The sequence below is a fragment of the Vitis vinifera genome, chromosome 17 (genome assembly GCF_030704535.1).
Source record: "Vitis vinifera cultivar Pinot Noir 40024 chromosome 17, ASM3070453v1".
Classification (NCBI taxonomy): Eukaryota; Viridiplantae; Streptophyta; class Magnoliopsida; order Vitales; family Vitaceae; genus Vitis; species Vitis vinifera.
In genome coordinates, this window is record NC_081821.1 from 1,753,670 (window position 1) to 1,770,277 (window position 16,608).

Here is a 16,608-nt window from a genome sequence, read left to right on the forward strand (position 1 = left end):
CAGAGTCTGGAAGGCCCCAAATCACTACTTGGAAGACTTTGAAGAAGGAATTGAAGGATCAGTTCCTCCCCACTAACACTGCGTGGGTGGCTAGAGAAGCGCTGAAAAGGCTCAAACACATCGGATCTGTGAGGGACTACGTCAAGGAATTCAGCTCCTTGATGCTTGACATAAAGAATATGTTAGAGGAGGACAAACTCTTCAATTTCATGTTTGGATTGCAAGAGTGGGCTCAGACGGAACTTAGGAGGTAAGGGGTTCGTGATTTCCATGCTGCCATGGCTGCAGCAGACTGCCTGGTGGACTACTGATTATTACTCAAAAAATGTTATTTTGTAGCTTGTAATTAACTCTTTTAAACACTCTTGAGTAGTAAATATTACCTTTTAACTCAATTGACATGTTAAGGACCCTTGCAATCGTTTCTAATCAAATTGTGTTAAGTTTTGGTGTTTTTGATAGCTTTTAGCTACACCAAAGCAATCCAAGAATGAGGGGGAGCTGTATATAGTTCATGGCAAAGCTTTTGGAAGCTCAAATTCATGAAGAACCAAGCTTTGGAGCTCCATAGCCCTTTTCCAAAGTCGTTCAAAGTATGCAAGGAAAGAACAATGGAGAAGAGGAAAACAGAGTGAAGAAAATAGAGGACAGCAGCTGCAGTCTTCTTTCACACTTTTGGAGCACTTTCCGAAGTCCATTTTCTACATGCTGTATACCATTTCAAAGCTCAGGAAGTCAAGAATCCAACGCTTCAAACCATGTACTATTTGGAGCTGAAGTGAGGAAGATATGGCCTTCGGAAGACAACTGCATCAGCTGAAGGACAATTTCGCACCTTGCGAAATTGGAACTCCAACGTGCGAAATTTAAAGTGGATGGCAGCTGTGCATTCGCGGTGAAGTCCAACATGCGAAAGTGATTTTGCAACTTGCAAACTTGGATCTCAACGTGCGAAAGTGGATTCTAAGTTGCGAAATCAACTTGCGAAATTTTCGCAAGTCACCATGCAACGTGCGAAACTGGGATATTTGTGCACCAACTCTTTTAGATCTTTTCTTCAGATATTTTTGTATAAATTTCCATTCTTCTCCTTGTAATCCACCAACCATAAGATTTCTTAGCTAGGAAGGTTAGAAAAACTTCTCTATATATATTCCCTTGCATCCATTGTAATAGATATAAAAATATAGATAGATATCATATATAGAATCAACAAACAGAGCACTTGCTCTGTTTTTCATATATATTCTTGTTTTCTCATTAGTTTTCTTGCTAGCCAAACATTCTCTGAGATGTTTTCTCAGAGGATGAGTGGCTAGGCTTTTTGTTTCTTGGGTGAAGAAAGCTAGGTGAAAAGTCCAGATGCAAAAGCGGAAAACTCTCGTGCATTAAATACAGGTAGTTGGAGTTCATAAATGACTTCTAAATCTAAAGTTTTGCTTTAAATCCCTTATAATCACTTTGAATGGCCAATACATGGTAAGCTTCAGGTCTCTGTGGATGCTTATTGCTAGATCCATATCAGTCCATTAGTTATCATATACGAGCCATTGGAAAGTGGTTCAAAGTGAAGACCCATAGTGTCTAAAGCCATTAATGGAACTTGACTACCATTTCTATTGACTTTTTATGGATTAAATCTTCATTGTTAAACCTATACCGGTTCGGGAAATAACTATAGGTTAAATCCCCAATGCTAGGAGAAAAATCCGGAATTTCCCACTTTACAGTTGGCACCTGATCCTAGTAACCTGAGATCCTAAGAAACACCTTTCTTTCTAATTTCTTTCTAGTTAATTTTAGTTACTTTATGTTAGGTTAGCTTAATACCATCCGTTTTCATTCAAACTTATGTCTTCTTTTAAAGCTAACTTTGAAATGAAAAAGCACCAATTCATCTTTGAATTAATATCATTTGTGAAGTGAAAACCTATCCCAGAGTTCGACCCTAGAGCCACTATGCTATAGTAGCTTTGCTACGCTAGTATGAGGTCATAGGTTTGATAAATGTTTTTTATTAAAAGACTCGACTGGGCATGAATCAACTACAAGATGGGTGGCACCATCTCCACCATGCAGAGACCCAAGTCAGAAGGAGGCAAGAAGGCTAAGGCTGAGAGTAAGACTTCTAAGAAGTCTGGATGGAAGAAACAAGAAGCCTGCTGCAGGGGGAAAACTAATGGAGAAGACCACAAAGTTTGTGCAGCAGACCACCCGGATGACAAGATGTTTCATCTACAATGGCCTTCACCGAGCCAGAGACTGCCCCAAAAGAGATAAACTCTCAGCCCTTGTGACTGCAGACGACAAGGGAGACTCTGACTCAGAGACCCCTCCTAGAGTCAACCCACTATAACTCCTGAACGTGATTAATGGTGAGACCCCAGTCCAGAAATCCCTAATGCATGTCCATGTCATTGTAAATGGTGTGCAGGTGAAGGCCTTGGTGGATAGTAGTGCCACTCACAACTTCGTGGCCACCAGAGAAGCAACCAGGTTGGGATTGAAGTTGGAAGAGGATACTAGTCAGATCAAGACAGTCAATAGCAAAGCCCAAAAGATCCAAGGTGTAGCCAAGAACGCCCCCATGCAAATTGGTGACTAGAAGGGGTACGTGCAGCTTACTTTGTGTGCCATTGGATGACTTTAACTTGATCCTTGGTGTAAATTTCCTCTTGAGGGCTAAGGTGGCCTTGATCCCACATCTTGGTGGGCTGGTGGTGTTGGAAGAAAAGCAACCTTGTTTTGTGAAGGCTTTGAGGGCAAATGATGGTGCTAAGGGACAACCTGAGATGTTCTCTGCCATCCAGTTGAAAAAGGGATTGAAGAAGGGTCAGGGGACTTATGTTGCAGCCTTGATCGAGATCAAGGAGGGACAGTCCGTGGAAGTCCCCGATTCAATGGTCAAAATCCTTAAGGAGTTCAGAGATGTGATGCCTGCAGAACTCCCCAAGGAATTGCCACCCCGGCGACCTATTGATCACAAGATTGAATTGTTGCCTGGAACAAAGGCCCATGCTCAAGCCCCTTACAAGATATCTCCTATAGAGTTGTTGGAGTTACGTAAGCAACTGAAGGAATTGTTGGATGCAGGCTTGATCCAGCCCTCAAGGGTCCCATATGGTGCACTAGTGCTGTTCCAAAAGAAGCATGATGACTCTCTCCGCATGTGTGTGGATTATAGAGCTCTCAACAAGGTGACCATCAAGAACAAGTACCCGATCCCCTTGGCTGCTGAGCTGTTTGACAAACTGTCAAAAGCCTCTTACTTCACCAAGTTGGACCTGAGATCGGGTTATTAGCAAGTGCGAAGTGCAGCAGGAGATGAGGGGAAAACCACCTGTGTAACTCGGTATGGATCATACGAGTTTCTGGTAATGCCCTTTGGACTGACTAATACCCCTACTACATTCTGCAATTTGATGAATGATGTTTTGTTTGACTATTTAGATGCATTTGTGGTAGTATATCTGATAATATTGTGGTTTACAGTAAGACCCTAACAGAACATGAGAAACATTTGAGATTAGTGTTCCAGAGATTGAGGGAGGATAGGTCTGATCAAGATGGATAAAGGCAAGGTGTAGACTATTATGGAGTGGCTAGTCCCTAACAAAGTGACTGAGTTGCGGTCCTTCCTTGGCTTGGCCAATTACTACAGAATGTTCATTAAAGGGTATTCAAAGAGGGTGTCTCCCCTTACTGACCTGTTGAAGAGGGATAACCAATGGGATTAGAGCATGCAGTGTCAGACGACCTTTGAAGGCTTGAAGGAAGCCATCTCCACTAAGCCTGTGTTGCGGTTATCAGACTTGGACTTACCTTTTGAAGTTCAAATAGATGCCTCAGATAGAGCCTTGGGTTAGAGTCTTGGTGCAAGAAAGGCACCCTGTGGCTTTTGAAAATAGGAAGCTAAACAATGTTGAGCAGAGGTGTTCCACTCATGAGAAGGAGATGATGGTTGTGATTCACTGCTTGCAGCAATGGAGGCACTACTTATTGGGAAGCATTTTTACAGTGGTCACTAATAATGTGGCCAACACCTTCTTCAAAACTCAGAAGAAGCTAAGTCCCAAACAGACGCAATGGCAAGAGTTCCTAGCCGACTTCAAATTTCAATGGTTGCATCGACCAATAAGACATAACACTGTTGTTGATGCCTTATGTAGGAAAGAGGTGATTGCTTACATCACGGCCCTCTCAGAAGTCATCTCTGACTTCAATGAGAAAATCAAGCAAGTTGCAGAGCAAGATGCTGCATATGGTAGGCTGAAGCAACAAGTTAAGGAGGGTGTGATAAAGAGGTATTGACTAGAGGGAGACCTTCTTGTGGCAAAAAGAGGAAGATGGTATGTTCCTGCAGGCAGCCTGAGAAATGAATTGTTGCGGGAAACTCATGACGCGAAGTGGGCAGGTCATCCCGGTGAAGAGAGGACTCTAGCACTGCTAGCCAGATCCTACTACTGGCCTAAGATGGGTGAGGATGTCCAAGCATATGTGAAATCCTGCCTGGTTTGTCAAATGGACAAGACCGAGATGAAGAATGCTGCAGGGTTGTTGCAGCCCCTCCCCATTCCAAAGAGACCTTGGGAGAGCATTTCCATGGATTTCATCACTAAATTTCCAAAGGTTTGTGATTTTAAATCTATCTTTGTTGTTGTAGATAGATTATCTAAGTATGTTGTGTTTATACCTGCCCCTGATGCTTGCCCTGTAGAGGAAGCGACTAAGTTGTTTTTCAGTAATGTTGTCAAGCACTTTGGGTCGCCTAGGGACATAGTCAGTGATCAGGATGCACAGTTCATAGGCCGGTTTTGGGTTGAGCTGTTCAAACTCTTGGGTTCAGAGTTGAAGTTTTCTACAACTAACCACCCTCAGACTGATGTGCAGACAGAGAGGATAAATGCCTTGTTGGAGGAATACCTCAGGCACTATGTGACAGCAACACAAAAGAATTGGGTGGATTTGTTGGATACTGCCCAGTTGTGCTATAATCTGCAGAGGAGCTCAACAACAGGGATGAGTCCCTTTAAGCTGGCTATTGGGGTGCAACCACGGATGCCTTTGAAGGTGGCTAAGCAAAAAGTAGGAAGAAATAGTCCTACAACATACAAAATGGCTCAGTCCCGACAGGAGATGTTTGATGAAGCCTGGGAAGTCTAGAGAAGGCAGCTAGACGAATGAAGAAGTATGCAGATCGTGATCGCAGACCCTTGGAATTTCAGGTTGGGGACAAGGTCCTCCTAAAATTGACTCCTCAGATATGGAAGAAGATCAGTAGTAAGACAAGGCAAAGGGGTTTAATTCTTAAGTATGATGGACCATTCGAAGTGATAAAACTAGTTGGGCAGGTGGCCTACATGTTGAAGCTGCCTGAGAGGCTCAAGCTTCACCCAACTTTCCATATTAGCATTCTGAAGCCTTACCATGAGGATCTGGATGCAGAAAGGGTGCAGACAAAGCAGACCCCTCCCTTGGTCATGAAGTAGTTTGATCGAGAGATAGAGAAGATCTTGGATCATAGGACCATAGGACATAGTAGAAAGAACCGACGAACTGATTTCTTGGTTCAGTGGAAGGGGACTTCAGAAGTAGAAGCTACATGGGAGAGAGATATAACCTTGTGGCAATTTGAGACGACGGTCCAAGCATACTGGCAGACTAAGTCGACGAGGGCATCAACTTCAGCAGGCGGGGGTGGGTTTGTCAGCCCCTTAGCCACTTGACTCAACCATGGAGGAAAAGACCTTATGGATAGGCCTTGCACCCATGAGAGCCAAGCAGAAAGCAAGGAAAGCTTGGAGGTTTGGTGGTTCAAACTCCAGGAGCTAAGTGAGGAGGCCGCGAGCAAGCCAGACACGCACCACGAGCAAGCCAGACGCGCACCGTGAGCGAGCCAGACGTGCATCGCGGGCGAGCCAGACGCGCACCGCGAGCGAGTCAGACAGGCACCGCGTGTGCACCAGATGGGCACCGCGCGCACCAAGATTAGGTGGTGCAGATGAAGGCTGAGAGACTTTTGGAATTTAATTTATATTTATTTAATATTCCATTATGTCTCCTCAGGCATATTGATGTCTCCTCCAAAAACAATGAAAACGACCTGTATTGCTTTTTAAGGGAGAGGGGGGTAAGGGGGTAGGTGACTCAAAGGGGGGAGCACCAAGGGAAAGCCTTGACCGCACCAAAGGGGCACCATGGCACGACCTTGGGCGTGCCTAGGACACACGGACGGCACTCGAGCACGCACACATGGGCTCCATGACATGTGTGGTGTGCACCCCGTGGCCGCAACAGCACGGGGCCTGGTGTGGCCTACATCTTCCCCGCGCAGGCACGAGAGCGCCTAAACCTTGTGCGGTGAGCCAGCTGAGGAAGCCATGGGCGTAATGTCATGGCCTAATGGGGCACCAAGCAACAACTAACTCACACCATGATGCCTACGCACAACACAGGGGCGCAATGCCCTGTGCACCAAGAGGGATCAGCCATGGGCACAATGCCATGGCTCGTTGCTATGGAGCTGAACTTGACAGTGGAAGCAAGCAACACGCCCAAGCCATGGGCACCTAGACATGGCGTGGGCTCACACATCAGAGTGGGAAAGGAACACTGATACACCAGACACTTGGTCAGCTAGTTAGTGCATGCTGTCTAGATCAGAAGACCTTGATCAAAAACACGTTGGTGAACACCCGGTCATAAAAGGCACCTTGCGGGGAAGGAGGCAGCTTATTAGGGGGACTCTCCAGCAGCTTGGTGAGAAAGGCTCGAGGAAATGGCAGCTAACCAGTGCAGCTAGCTAGTGGCAGCTAGCTGGGACAACAAGTGATCAAGTCAAGCAGCCAATTGACTTGCAGTTGGCTGAGGTGATGATGGTTGGTGCAAGTAGGTGGTTCATGTGCAGGCCACTATCTGGGTGGTGGGTGGTTATGCAAGGCAGTTATGGGCGGTTCTAGCCAGTTGCATAACCACCAGATTGGCTCCAACTTTTGAATTTGGAAATTCAAAAATGTAACTGCAGGTTGAGTCTTTTAAAAGGGCTCCTACAACCTTGAGAGAGAGGGAGAGATTGGGGATCTGGTTCTCTTAATACTTGGGTGTGAAGCATTGTACTCTGACTCAGGGGGAAAACAATTTTTTATTGTAGAGTGAATTAATACAAGTTGGGAAAGGTTTCCTGTAAACGTTGGTGTCCCCGTTACTGTGCTTTTACTCTATTTTTCTAAGAGCTGGGAAGGAAGGTTGGCTAATGAAGGGTCCTTAGCACCGCACACTTGTGAAAAATTTAGAGTGATCTTCAGGGGTGTGACAGTAGCCTTAGTCCTGGTAATTTGGGGTCAGTCAGGTGTATTAATCTGTACACACATGCAAATACATAGAAGGATGCTTAAACACATGTATATATGCCATATGTATGTCAAAAATACATAGTTAAGAAAACCCTTTCTTTTTTATTTATTTTTATGTTTTTCAGTGTTCTTATCAACTGTGATTTCTTTAGTTTCTTTAGCTGAGCCTACTGGAGTCTCTTTGCTTTGTTCCTGTTCTGTCCTGTTTTCTCTGACTGTTTGAACTTTCCTGGATCAGTTTCCGCCTGGCAGGTTCTAAGCCTTACGGGTCTAATAAATAATGCCTAACCAGCTAAGGGGGCTGGACTCCTGGTCACTGTATGTGGCCATTGCCATGACAAGATCTGAGGGAACATGTTTGTCATTGCAAGAAACAATGAAAGAAGTGGTTTTCCTTGGATTAAAACATGAAAAATTTAAATAAAAATTGAAGAAAAACCCCATGTTTCAGTGACATATATGAACTGAAAGAACCATAAAGTTTGCTGCAAGTGATAGGCATCTTTCCATTGCATGTATGGTAAATGGAAGTTACTACTAACTTCTGTTAATCTTCATCCTTGGAGCAGGTGATGATGAAGCCCGTGTTTGGAGCGTTTGGCATGGCTGGAAACGCAGACTCCATTGCTTTTATCAGCAAGGCATGCCCGGCCTCCGCTTTTTCTAGTAATCCTGTTTGTGTTGATAGAACTTTATTATATCTGCTAAATTCTTTCCCATAAACAGGCAGCAAAATTGGTGGGAATAGAAACTCTGAATGGGCTCAAGAAGAAGGTTGTAGCAGTTAGCAATGTATGTGGGCCTCACCAAACTTGATATGAAGCTCAACTCTCTGCTTCCCAGGCTTGAAGTGGATCCAGAGGCACACGCAGTGGCAGTTCAGCAGATGGTGAAGTTCTCACCTGCTCTTCAGCATCCACAGTTGGTTTAATCTCTGAACTATTTGCTCTTTTAGGGGCTTCATCCTCTGTCATTTGAACCTTTCTTTCATGTACAATTTTCGCTTTTATGATGGAATCCTATTGTCGTTAATCTTTTTGGCCTCGTTTGAAATCTTATGAGAACCATTCCAACCTCATCCTGGATTTAGATGCTTGATGTCTTTGTTTCTTTCTTTTTCAGCTTTATTGTTTGACCCTTTCAAAGAATGAAACAAATAAGGAAAAAGAAAAAAAATAAAGAACACAAAATTTCTCATTTCATTGTGGTTGAGAGAATTTAAGCCATAAACTGACTGTTTTGATATTCTAAAAAATCATCAAACTCAAAAATTTCAAAAAAATTGAGATGTTTTTAGTTATTTTTTTTAGAGTGCTATGATGAACAATTGAAAATGCAACCAAAAAAAAAAAAAAAAAGATGGAGAATATATTATATAAATACTTCCAAGATTTTATTTTTTAAAATTGATTTCTTAAACATTAAATGAGTAACATCCCCAACTGGAAAAACGTCCAGCTCTTACTACATGTTTTATGACCGAAACACCCTCCACACCCTTCAGTGCATCACCATTCTCCCTATAATTCTCCAAGAATCGAAGGGCATATTAGACTTTTCATCCCTTAATCAAGAGCAGATATTAGGAGCCATAATCACCCCAAGCTTAAACTATCTGGTCCATCTCTCATTTCCCTCCGTTTATATCTCTCTCATTCTTCATTTTCTCCGTTTCATACGCTTCTTGTCTCCACCTCACAGCTGGAAGAGCATCAAGAAGTCCTCCATCACTGTAAATAAAGAAAACCCATCACCCATCACCCATCACCCTTCACAAAGAATAATCCATCTTCTTCCATGGCTAGGCACAGAAACATCAAGAACAGCTTCATCACTGTAATCCCATCTCCACTCTTCACCCTATTTCGTGTCTCTCCACTTACTTCACTTCTCAACAAAACCCCAAGAAGCCACAGGTCGTGTTCTTCATTCCCACCAAGAAGCTCTTTTTTCATGATCTTCCTTCTCATTCTCGTCTCTTTCTTGGGACTTTCTCTGCTCAGGTTGGTGTTCGTTTCTCAGAACCTAGTGCCATGTCCATGTCCATTAACCTCTTTCCCCACTCTGTTGCCTCCTCCAAACTCTCATCTATCTTTGGCCTCACTTTCTACTAAGAATCAAGAGCCAGTAGTGCTGTCAAGGAGTGCAACAGTGCCCTTACCAGCTCATGCGGTTTCCAGGAACATGACAAAGGAGGAGGCAGAGTTCTGGGCACAGCCTGATGGAGAAGGGTACAGGCCTTGTTTGGATTTCAGTATACTGTACCGGAAAGCATCTGCTAAGATATCAAAGGAGAAGCACAGGTTCTTGGTGGTGGTAGTCTCAGGAGGATTGAATCAACAGAAGAATCAGATTGTTGATGCAGTCGTTATTGCGAGAATTCTTGAAGCAGCCCTGGTTGTGCCGGTTCTTGAGATTAATCAGATTTGGAAAGATGAAAGGTAACAATTCAGATCATTATTTCTTCAAACTAAAGAATAACAGGGCTTTAGATTTGTAAAAATGAATAAAAGAATGATCTCAAAGAATTGAAAATGGATTGAGTTACATTAATTTATGATCTTCTGCTCATACTTAAGTCTGCAAATTTTCTTTTTAGTACCTTTTCAGGCTGGGGTAACCATCTTTTTTGGTGTTGTTCGCAGTGAATTTTCTGATATTTTCGATGTGGATCATTTCAAGAGGACCTTACAAGCTGATGTTCGAGTTGTATCATCTCTTCCCTCCACGCATTTGAGTTCAAAACCAACAATTAACACACGAATGCCCCTCAATGTTTCGCCCCTTTGGATCCGTACTAAATTCCTCACAGAAGTAAAAAGAAATTGAACTCAAACTCTTCTTTATCATCTTTCCTTCTTTGATTTCTGCTCTCTGTACTGCAATTTTCTTTTGTATCTAGCTTCTTCTTTAAGGCCATTTCCCTTTTATATGGCACTGTCTGAAATTTTGGTTAATGCATGTAGCTGAACAAAGAAGGTGTTCTCATACTAAAAGGGATAGATTCTAAGCTCTCCAAGAATCTTCCACTTGATCTTCAGAAGCTTCGGTGTAAGGTAGAATGGAATTTGATTACCATCAACAAGTTCAGACTTCAGATTATGTACATATAAATCCTACTAGTCCCAATACTTGAAGGTTTTTTGGGTTCTTGTTAATTTTGCAGGTAGCTTTCCATGCACTAAGATTTGCAGCTCCAATTCAGGAGCTTGGCGATAGGTTTGCAAGAAGAATGTGGATTGAGGGGCCATATATCGCTCTCCATCTCCGTCTCGAGAAGGATGTGTGGGTGAGAACTGGATGTCTTACTGGTTTAGGCCCCGAGTATGATGATATTATTAGGAAGATTCGTGAGTCTCGACCTAGACTCCTCACTGGAAGGTTGAACATGACCTACACTCAGCGAAGACTTGCTGGACTTTGTCCTCTAAATGCCTTAGAAGTAGCAAGGTTTAGTGACTCTGCATCTTGGGAAATATCTTTGTTGGAATGCGATCTGGGACACTATCTGATCTCATTCTACTGCAGGCTGCTTAAGGCTCTAGGGGCTCCGAGGACTGCACGAGTGTACAGGGCAGGAGGAGAGCCATTTGGGGGAGCCAAGGCGCTGCAGGCCCTTATGGGGGAGTTTCCAAATGTGGTAACAAAGGAAATGCTGGCACGAGAAGGCGAGCTCTCACCATACGTCAACAGACCATCTGCTATGGCTGCTCTGGACTACATTGTATCGCTGAGCAGTGACGTGTTCCTACCTTCCCATGGAGGCAACATGGGGCGAGCCATGCAGGTAAAAGGGGATCAATTAATACTCTTCCAACCCAAACTTCACCAGAAAAATTCACCCATTCACCAGTGTTTCTGTTGGTTACTTGACAGGGTCATCGCGCATACGTTGGGCATAGGAAATTTGTAAAGCCAGACAAGCGAGAAATGATTGCTTTCTTCGAAGACGCCTCCATTTCTGAGGCAGAGTTCAGAAGCATCATGAGGAAGCTGCACAGCAGATATCAGGGCCAGCCTGAGAAAAGGACAAACAAGAGAAGTACCCGGGATGTGATTGCTTACCCAGTGCCTGAATGCATGTGCAGACACAGCAACAGGCCTCTCCTAAGAAGCTAACAATCTGCAAACACTTTAGAGCATACCCACATTTTTCCTCTTTTACCTCTCAAAATCATGTACATATGCTACTTTGTTCATACTCCATATGTGAATATAAGGGGAAAAGCCCCAAGCCAAAGTCACACCTACATTAAGAAGACGAGCATCAGTACATTTTCCACAGTTTCCTTTGCCATATGGGGATGCCCTGAAGTTGCAGCTTTCTTCTGAGTCTGGCTTTGTGTCACTGCCTCTTGAGAAAATCAGATACCCACTTGGCAGACTCTTTGGGGATGATGCCCTTTAGGTTGTCCTTGTAATCTATGTAGTAAAATCCGTATCTTAAGTTGTATCCTGATCCGAATTCAAAGCTGTAGAACAGAGACCAGTAGAAATAGCCCTTCACATCCACCCCATTTCTGTGAAATATTGCAGAGTAGCAACAGAGCTTGCATCAATGTCTAAGCTAAATCAGCCCAATACGGCAAGCAAATATTGAATTGATTCAGATGACTTACTCCAAGGCTTTACTGGTCATATACAGATGTCTAAGGACATAGGCAATTCAGTGCGGATCGTGTAGAGCCTCCTCAAGTCCATCAACCATAGCCTCATTAATCCCTGAATATGGAAGCCACAGGGATACATCATTCGTTACAAATACAACGTATGACTTGAAATCATGGCCTAGAAAAGGAGCAGGCACCAACCATTTTCAGTGATGTAGATTTTCGGGTTTTGGTATCTGTCCTTGATGTATTCCAAGAGTTTCTGCAGCCCTTCAGGGTAAATGTAAAGAAAGAAGCTTCCTTCAGCCTGCAGTGTAAGCAAAATGAATGAATTTATACACCAAACATGACGACAGTTTTTTTTTTTGCAAATTTTTTCCAGCAAAGATGATGTGAACGGTAGTTGGCTTAGGGATTCATGTGTTCTTTCGCCTCACCTTGTACCGTTCGTATGAGTTGATGGCTATGTCCCCGGTACTATGGTCTGCAAATTTTGCTGTGTCAAAGAATTATACCAGGATTACATTTCATATGGTGAGAAAAAAAGGAATAATGAAGCAACGAAGGAAAATTATATAAATTAAGCTTGAAAAAACCTGAGAAGTTGTGAGCGAAAGAGTCCCAAACGCTTGGCCCTCGCACTCCGTTTGCCGATTCTTCTATCTGCAATCAAATTTACATTCGCATCAGAACATGAATCTGCTGAGCTTCTCGTGGAAAGGATTCAGAATGAGGAAATGTAGGAGAGCTGGAATGAGGAATGTACCTGCACAGCAGAGGTAGCTGTTCCAAACATAAAATCTCTTGGGAAATCTGATCTCACAACCTCCAATTTCTCGGTGATCACGTTTACTGCAAGACAGCATATACAGAGCCTTTTACCATTCAAATTAAATTTAGATGAACACGATACTCTTAACATTTTGATTATCGATGCTTTTCAATGGAAAAAAACTTGGCTCTACGTTCTATCTTTCAAATTTGGAGCTTCCTCGAACATGAAGATTAGAGGAGGACGAAGATAACGAACCCGAGGCCTCTGCAAATGGATTCACAAGAAGAGCAAAGACACAGACCCTTAGAAGTCGCCAAATTATCTTCATTGATGATAAAAATCTGAAATTTTCTTTAAGTGTGTGTGTTCTTCTTTCCTCTTTTCTCACAGTTTGGCTCAGGCTCTCGCGATGAGGACAACGGCACGGCATTAAAGAAATGGTTTCTGCTTTCATTAGAGTCCGGCTGAACAACCTCCACAACTGTCACAGTATAGCCCTAGTCCAAGGAAGATCACGTGGCTAGTATTAATTCAATTTTATTAATGTTGCGTCAAATCTGTTAGTGGGTAATAATTATTTTTACATAACGGATGGGAACGCCCTTTTTAGTTTTTCCTTACCAAAGCCTAAATATTATATTACTTAGCTCAACGTGTGATCCATTTAACTAATTTAATAATCATGAATAAAAGGCTTTTGATTTTGAAGATTTTGAATAAAAGGGCCTTTTTTTTTTTTTCTAATATCTCTATTTTTTTTCCTTTCTATAGTGGAGATAATGATATGTAGTGACAGAACATGGTCATATATAATGACATTTGTTTTTTCTAATAGCTCTTTTTTCTTTTCTTTTTTGTTTTATAGTGGAGATAGTGACCCGTAATGACATATCATAACAAGTTTGTGGTAAGAATGACTTTCGTTCTAATGCCTAAAAATAATATTCCAAAACTTTTGTATGCTCTTCATTACTTGTGTGGATAAGTCTCATGTTGGGACTTTTCTTAATAGTACGGTAATTTAAAAAAGTTATGCTTAAATTATTGTAGTAGAAGAAGTTATTACAAATATATGGTAGTTTTTGCCACCTAGGAGAGAGGAGAGAGGAGAGAGGAGAGAGGATGAACGGATAAATTTTTTTAAAACTAAAATCATCTTTTCAAATTTCAAAAGGCGAAATCGTCTTTTCGAACAAAGGGAACTCGTCTCTTGAAGAGACAAGTTCCATGAAAAAAAAATATATATATTTTTTAAAAAATTCCCCATTTACTCAAGGGAACTCGTCTCTTCAAGAGACGAGTTCCATGAAAATATATATATATATATATATATATATATATATATATATATATATATATTTAAAAAAATTCCCAAATTATTAAAAAAAAAAAAAGCAATTCCTTAAGGGAACTCATCTCTTGAAGAGACGAGTTCTCTTGGAAAAAAAATATATATATTTTTTTAAAAAAATTCCCAAATTAAAAAAAAAAAAAAAAATTCCTCAAGGGAACTCGTCTCTTCAAGATACGAGTTCCATGAAAAAATATATATATATATATATATTTTTAAAAAAATTCCCAAATTATTTAAAAAAAAAAAAAAAAAAAAAACAATTCCTCAAGGGAACTCGTCTCTTCTTCATGAGACGAGTTCCCATGAAAAAAAAATATTTTTTTTTTTTAAAATTCCCAAATTAAAAAAAAAAAAATGGTCAAGGTAACTCATCTCTTGAAGAGACGAGTTCACATGAAAAAAAATTAATATATTTTTTTTTAAAAATCCCAAATGTAAAAAAAAAAATCCAAAAGGGAAATCGTCTCTTGAAAAGACGAGTTCCCATTAAAAAAAATTAATATTTTTTTTTTTAAATCCCAAATTATAAAATAAAAAAAAATTCAAAGGGGAAATAGTCTCCTTAAAAAAAACTAATATTTTTAAATTTTTTTTTAAAATCTCAAATTATAAAAAAATAATAATTTGGGAATTTTTTGGAAGAGACGATTTTTTTTTTTTTAATTTGGGAATTTTTTTTAAAAAATATATATTTTTTTCCATGGGAGCTCGTCTCTTCAAGAGACGAGTTCCCTTGAGGAATTGTTTTTTTTTTTTTTTAATTTAATAATTTGGGAATTTTTTTAAATATATATATATATATATATTTTCATGGAACTCGTCTCTTGAAAAGACGAGTTCCCTTGAGGAAATTCCTTTATTTATTTTGGGAATTTTTTTAAATATATATATATATATATATATTTTTAAATATTTTTTTTCCATGGGAACTCGTCTCTTGAAGAGACGAGTTCCCTTGAGGAAATTCCTTTTTTTTTTTTTAATTATATATTTTTTTTAAAAAAATATTTTTTTTTTCCATGGGAACTCGTCTCTTGAAGAGACGAGTTCCCCGGAGGAAATTCCTCTTTTTTTTTTCTTTTTTTTAATTTGGGAATTTTTTTTTCCCATGGGAACTCGTCTCTTCAAGAGACGAGTTCCCTTGAGGAAATTATTTATTTATTTATTTATTTATTTTTAATTTAATTTGGGATTTTTTAAAAAAAATATATATTTTTTTTCCATAGGAACTCGTCTCTTCAAGAGACGAGTTCCCTTGAGGAATTTTTTTTATTTTTTTTTAAAAATTATATACTTTTAAAAAATATATATTTTTTTTTTCCATGGGAACTCGTCTCTTGAAGAGACGAGTTCCCTTGAGGAATTGCTTTTTTTTTTTTTTTTTCCTTAATTTGGGAATTTTTTTTTCCCATGGGTGAAGAGACGAGTTCCCTTGCCTTTTTTTTTTTTTTTTTTAATAATTTGGGAATTTTTTAAAATATATATATATATATATATATATATATATATATATATATATATATATTTCATGGAACTCGTCTCTTCAAGAGACGAGTTCCATTGAGGAATTGTTTTTTTTTTTTTTTTTTAATTTGGGAATTTAAAAAAAATATATATATTTTTTTTCCATGGGAACTCGTCTCTTGAAGAAACGAGTTCCCTTGAGGAATTGTTTTTTTTTAGGAATTTTCTTTTTTTTTTTAATTTGGAAAAAAAAATTTCCATGGGAACTCCTCTCTTCAAGAGACGAGTTCCCTTGAGGAATTTTTTTTTTTTTTTAAATTTGGGAATTTTTTTTAAATTTTTTTCCATGGGAACTCGTCTCTTCAAGAGACGAGTTCCCTTGAGCAATGTTTTTTTTTTATTTTTTTTATTTTATAATTTGGAAATTTTTTTAAATATATATATATATATATATTTTCAAGGAACTCGTCTCTTGAAGAGACGAGTTCCCTTGAGGAATTGTTATTTTATTTTTTATTTTTTATATCATGGAACTCATCTCTTGAATAGACGAGTTCCTTTAAGAAGTTTTTTTAATAAATGAGGAATTTTTTTAAAAAAATATATATATTTTTTTTCATGGAACTCGTCTCTTGAAGAGACGAGTTCCCTTTCTTTGAAAAGACGATTTCGTCTTTTGAAATTTGAAAAGATGATTTTGGTTTTAAAAAAATTTATCCGTTCACTCTCTCTCCTCTCTCCTATGTGGCAAAAACTACCATATATTTGTAATAACTTCTTCTACTATAATAATTTAAGCATAACTTTTTTAAATTACCGTACTATTGAGAAAAGTCCTCTCATGTTGTATAACATGTAACTTTCATTATGGGGATCAATTTCTAATTGCGTAACTTCATAATAGTTATATAAAGCTTCTGCATAATTTCCTTGGAATCGAGTTGACGTCTATTATCATCGTCATTTAAAAAAATCTTTGTTCCAAAACTATATTTGAGATTTTCATCTCATACAACTCCTTCATTACGTGCATAATGAAAATAATACATAAAA

General features: G+C 39.7%; 2 protein-coding genes across 4 annotated transcripts; one reads left to right on the plus strand and one right to left on the minus strand.

The window, feature by feature from the left end:
- The first annotated feature begins 9,149 nt into the window (after positions 1 to 9,149).
- LOC100252457 (O-fucosyltransferase 37) lies at positions 9,150 to 11,602 on the plus strand. Of its 2 annotated transcripts, XM_002279540.4 has the most exons (6): positions 9,150 to 9,793; positions 9,998 to 10,166; positions 10,319 to 10,408; positions 10,519 to 10,802; positions 10,881 to 11,139; positions 11,229 to 11,602. In XM_002279540.4, the coding sequence occupies exons 1-6, from the start codon at positions 9,150 to 9,152 to the stop codon at positions 11,469 to 11,471; spliced, it is 1,689 nt and encodes a 562-aa protein (XP_002279576.2). In that variant the 3' UTR covers positions 11,472 to 11,602. The 2 variants fall into 2 exon arrangements, with proteins under 2 accessions (XP_002279576.2, XP_019081861.1); XM_019226316.2 differs by having other exon boundaries at positions 10,519 to 11,139.
- Positions 11,530 to 13,341, minus strand: LOC104882364 (beta-glucosidase 24). 2 transcript variants are annotated; one of them, XM_010665424.3, is made up of 7 exons: positions 12,993 to 13,340; positions 12,729 to 12,814; positions 12,559 to 12,625; positions 12,400 to 12,458; positions 12,164 to 12,269; positions 11,972 to 12,074; positions 11,530 to 11,872 (listed from the first exon to the last, which is right to left on the minus strand). In XM_010665424.3, the coding sequence occupies exons 1-6, from the start codon at positions 13,189 to 13,191 to the stop codon at positions 12,019 to 12,021; spliced, it is 573 nt and encodes a 190-aa protein (XP_010663726.1). In that variant the 5' UTR covers positions 13,192 to 13,340; the 3' UTR covers positions 11,530 to 11,872; positions 11,972 to 12,018. The 2 variants fall into 2 exon arrangements, with proteins under 2 accessions (XP_010663726.1, XP_059590104.1); XM_059734121.1 differs by having other exon boundaries at positions 11,530 to 12,074; positions 12,993 to 13,341.
- Between the last annotated feature and the right edge of the window lie 3,267 nt (positions 13,342 to 16,608).

Bases quoted from the DNA above. Each gene is read 5' to 3' on its own strand.
- LOC100252457 (XM_019226316.2), top strand. From the start codon at position 9,150: ATGGCTAGGCACAGAAACATCAAGAACAGCTTCATCACTGTAATCCCA. The intron at 10,409-10,518 runs GTAGAATGGAAT...TTAATTTTGCAG, and splicing joins TTCAGAAGCTTCGGTGTAAG to GTAGCTTTCCATGCACTAAG. The intron at 11,140-11,228 runs GTAAAAGGGGAT...GTTACTTGACAG, and splicing joins ACATGGGGCGAGCCATGCAG to GGTCATCGCGCATACGTTGG.
- LOC104882364 (XM_059734121.1), bottom strand. From the start codon at position 13,191: ATGAAAGCAGAAACCATTTCTTTAATGCCGTGCCGTTGTCCTCATCGC. The intron at 12,626-12,728 runs GTACATTCCTCA...ATTTGATTGCAG, and splicing joins CAGCTACCTCTGCTGTGCAG to ATAGAAGAATCGGCAAACGG. The intron at 12,270-12,399 runs GTGAGGCGAAAG...CTTACACTGCAG, and splicing joins ACTCATACGAACGGTACAAG to GCTGAAGGAAGCTTCTTTCT.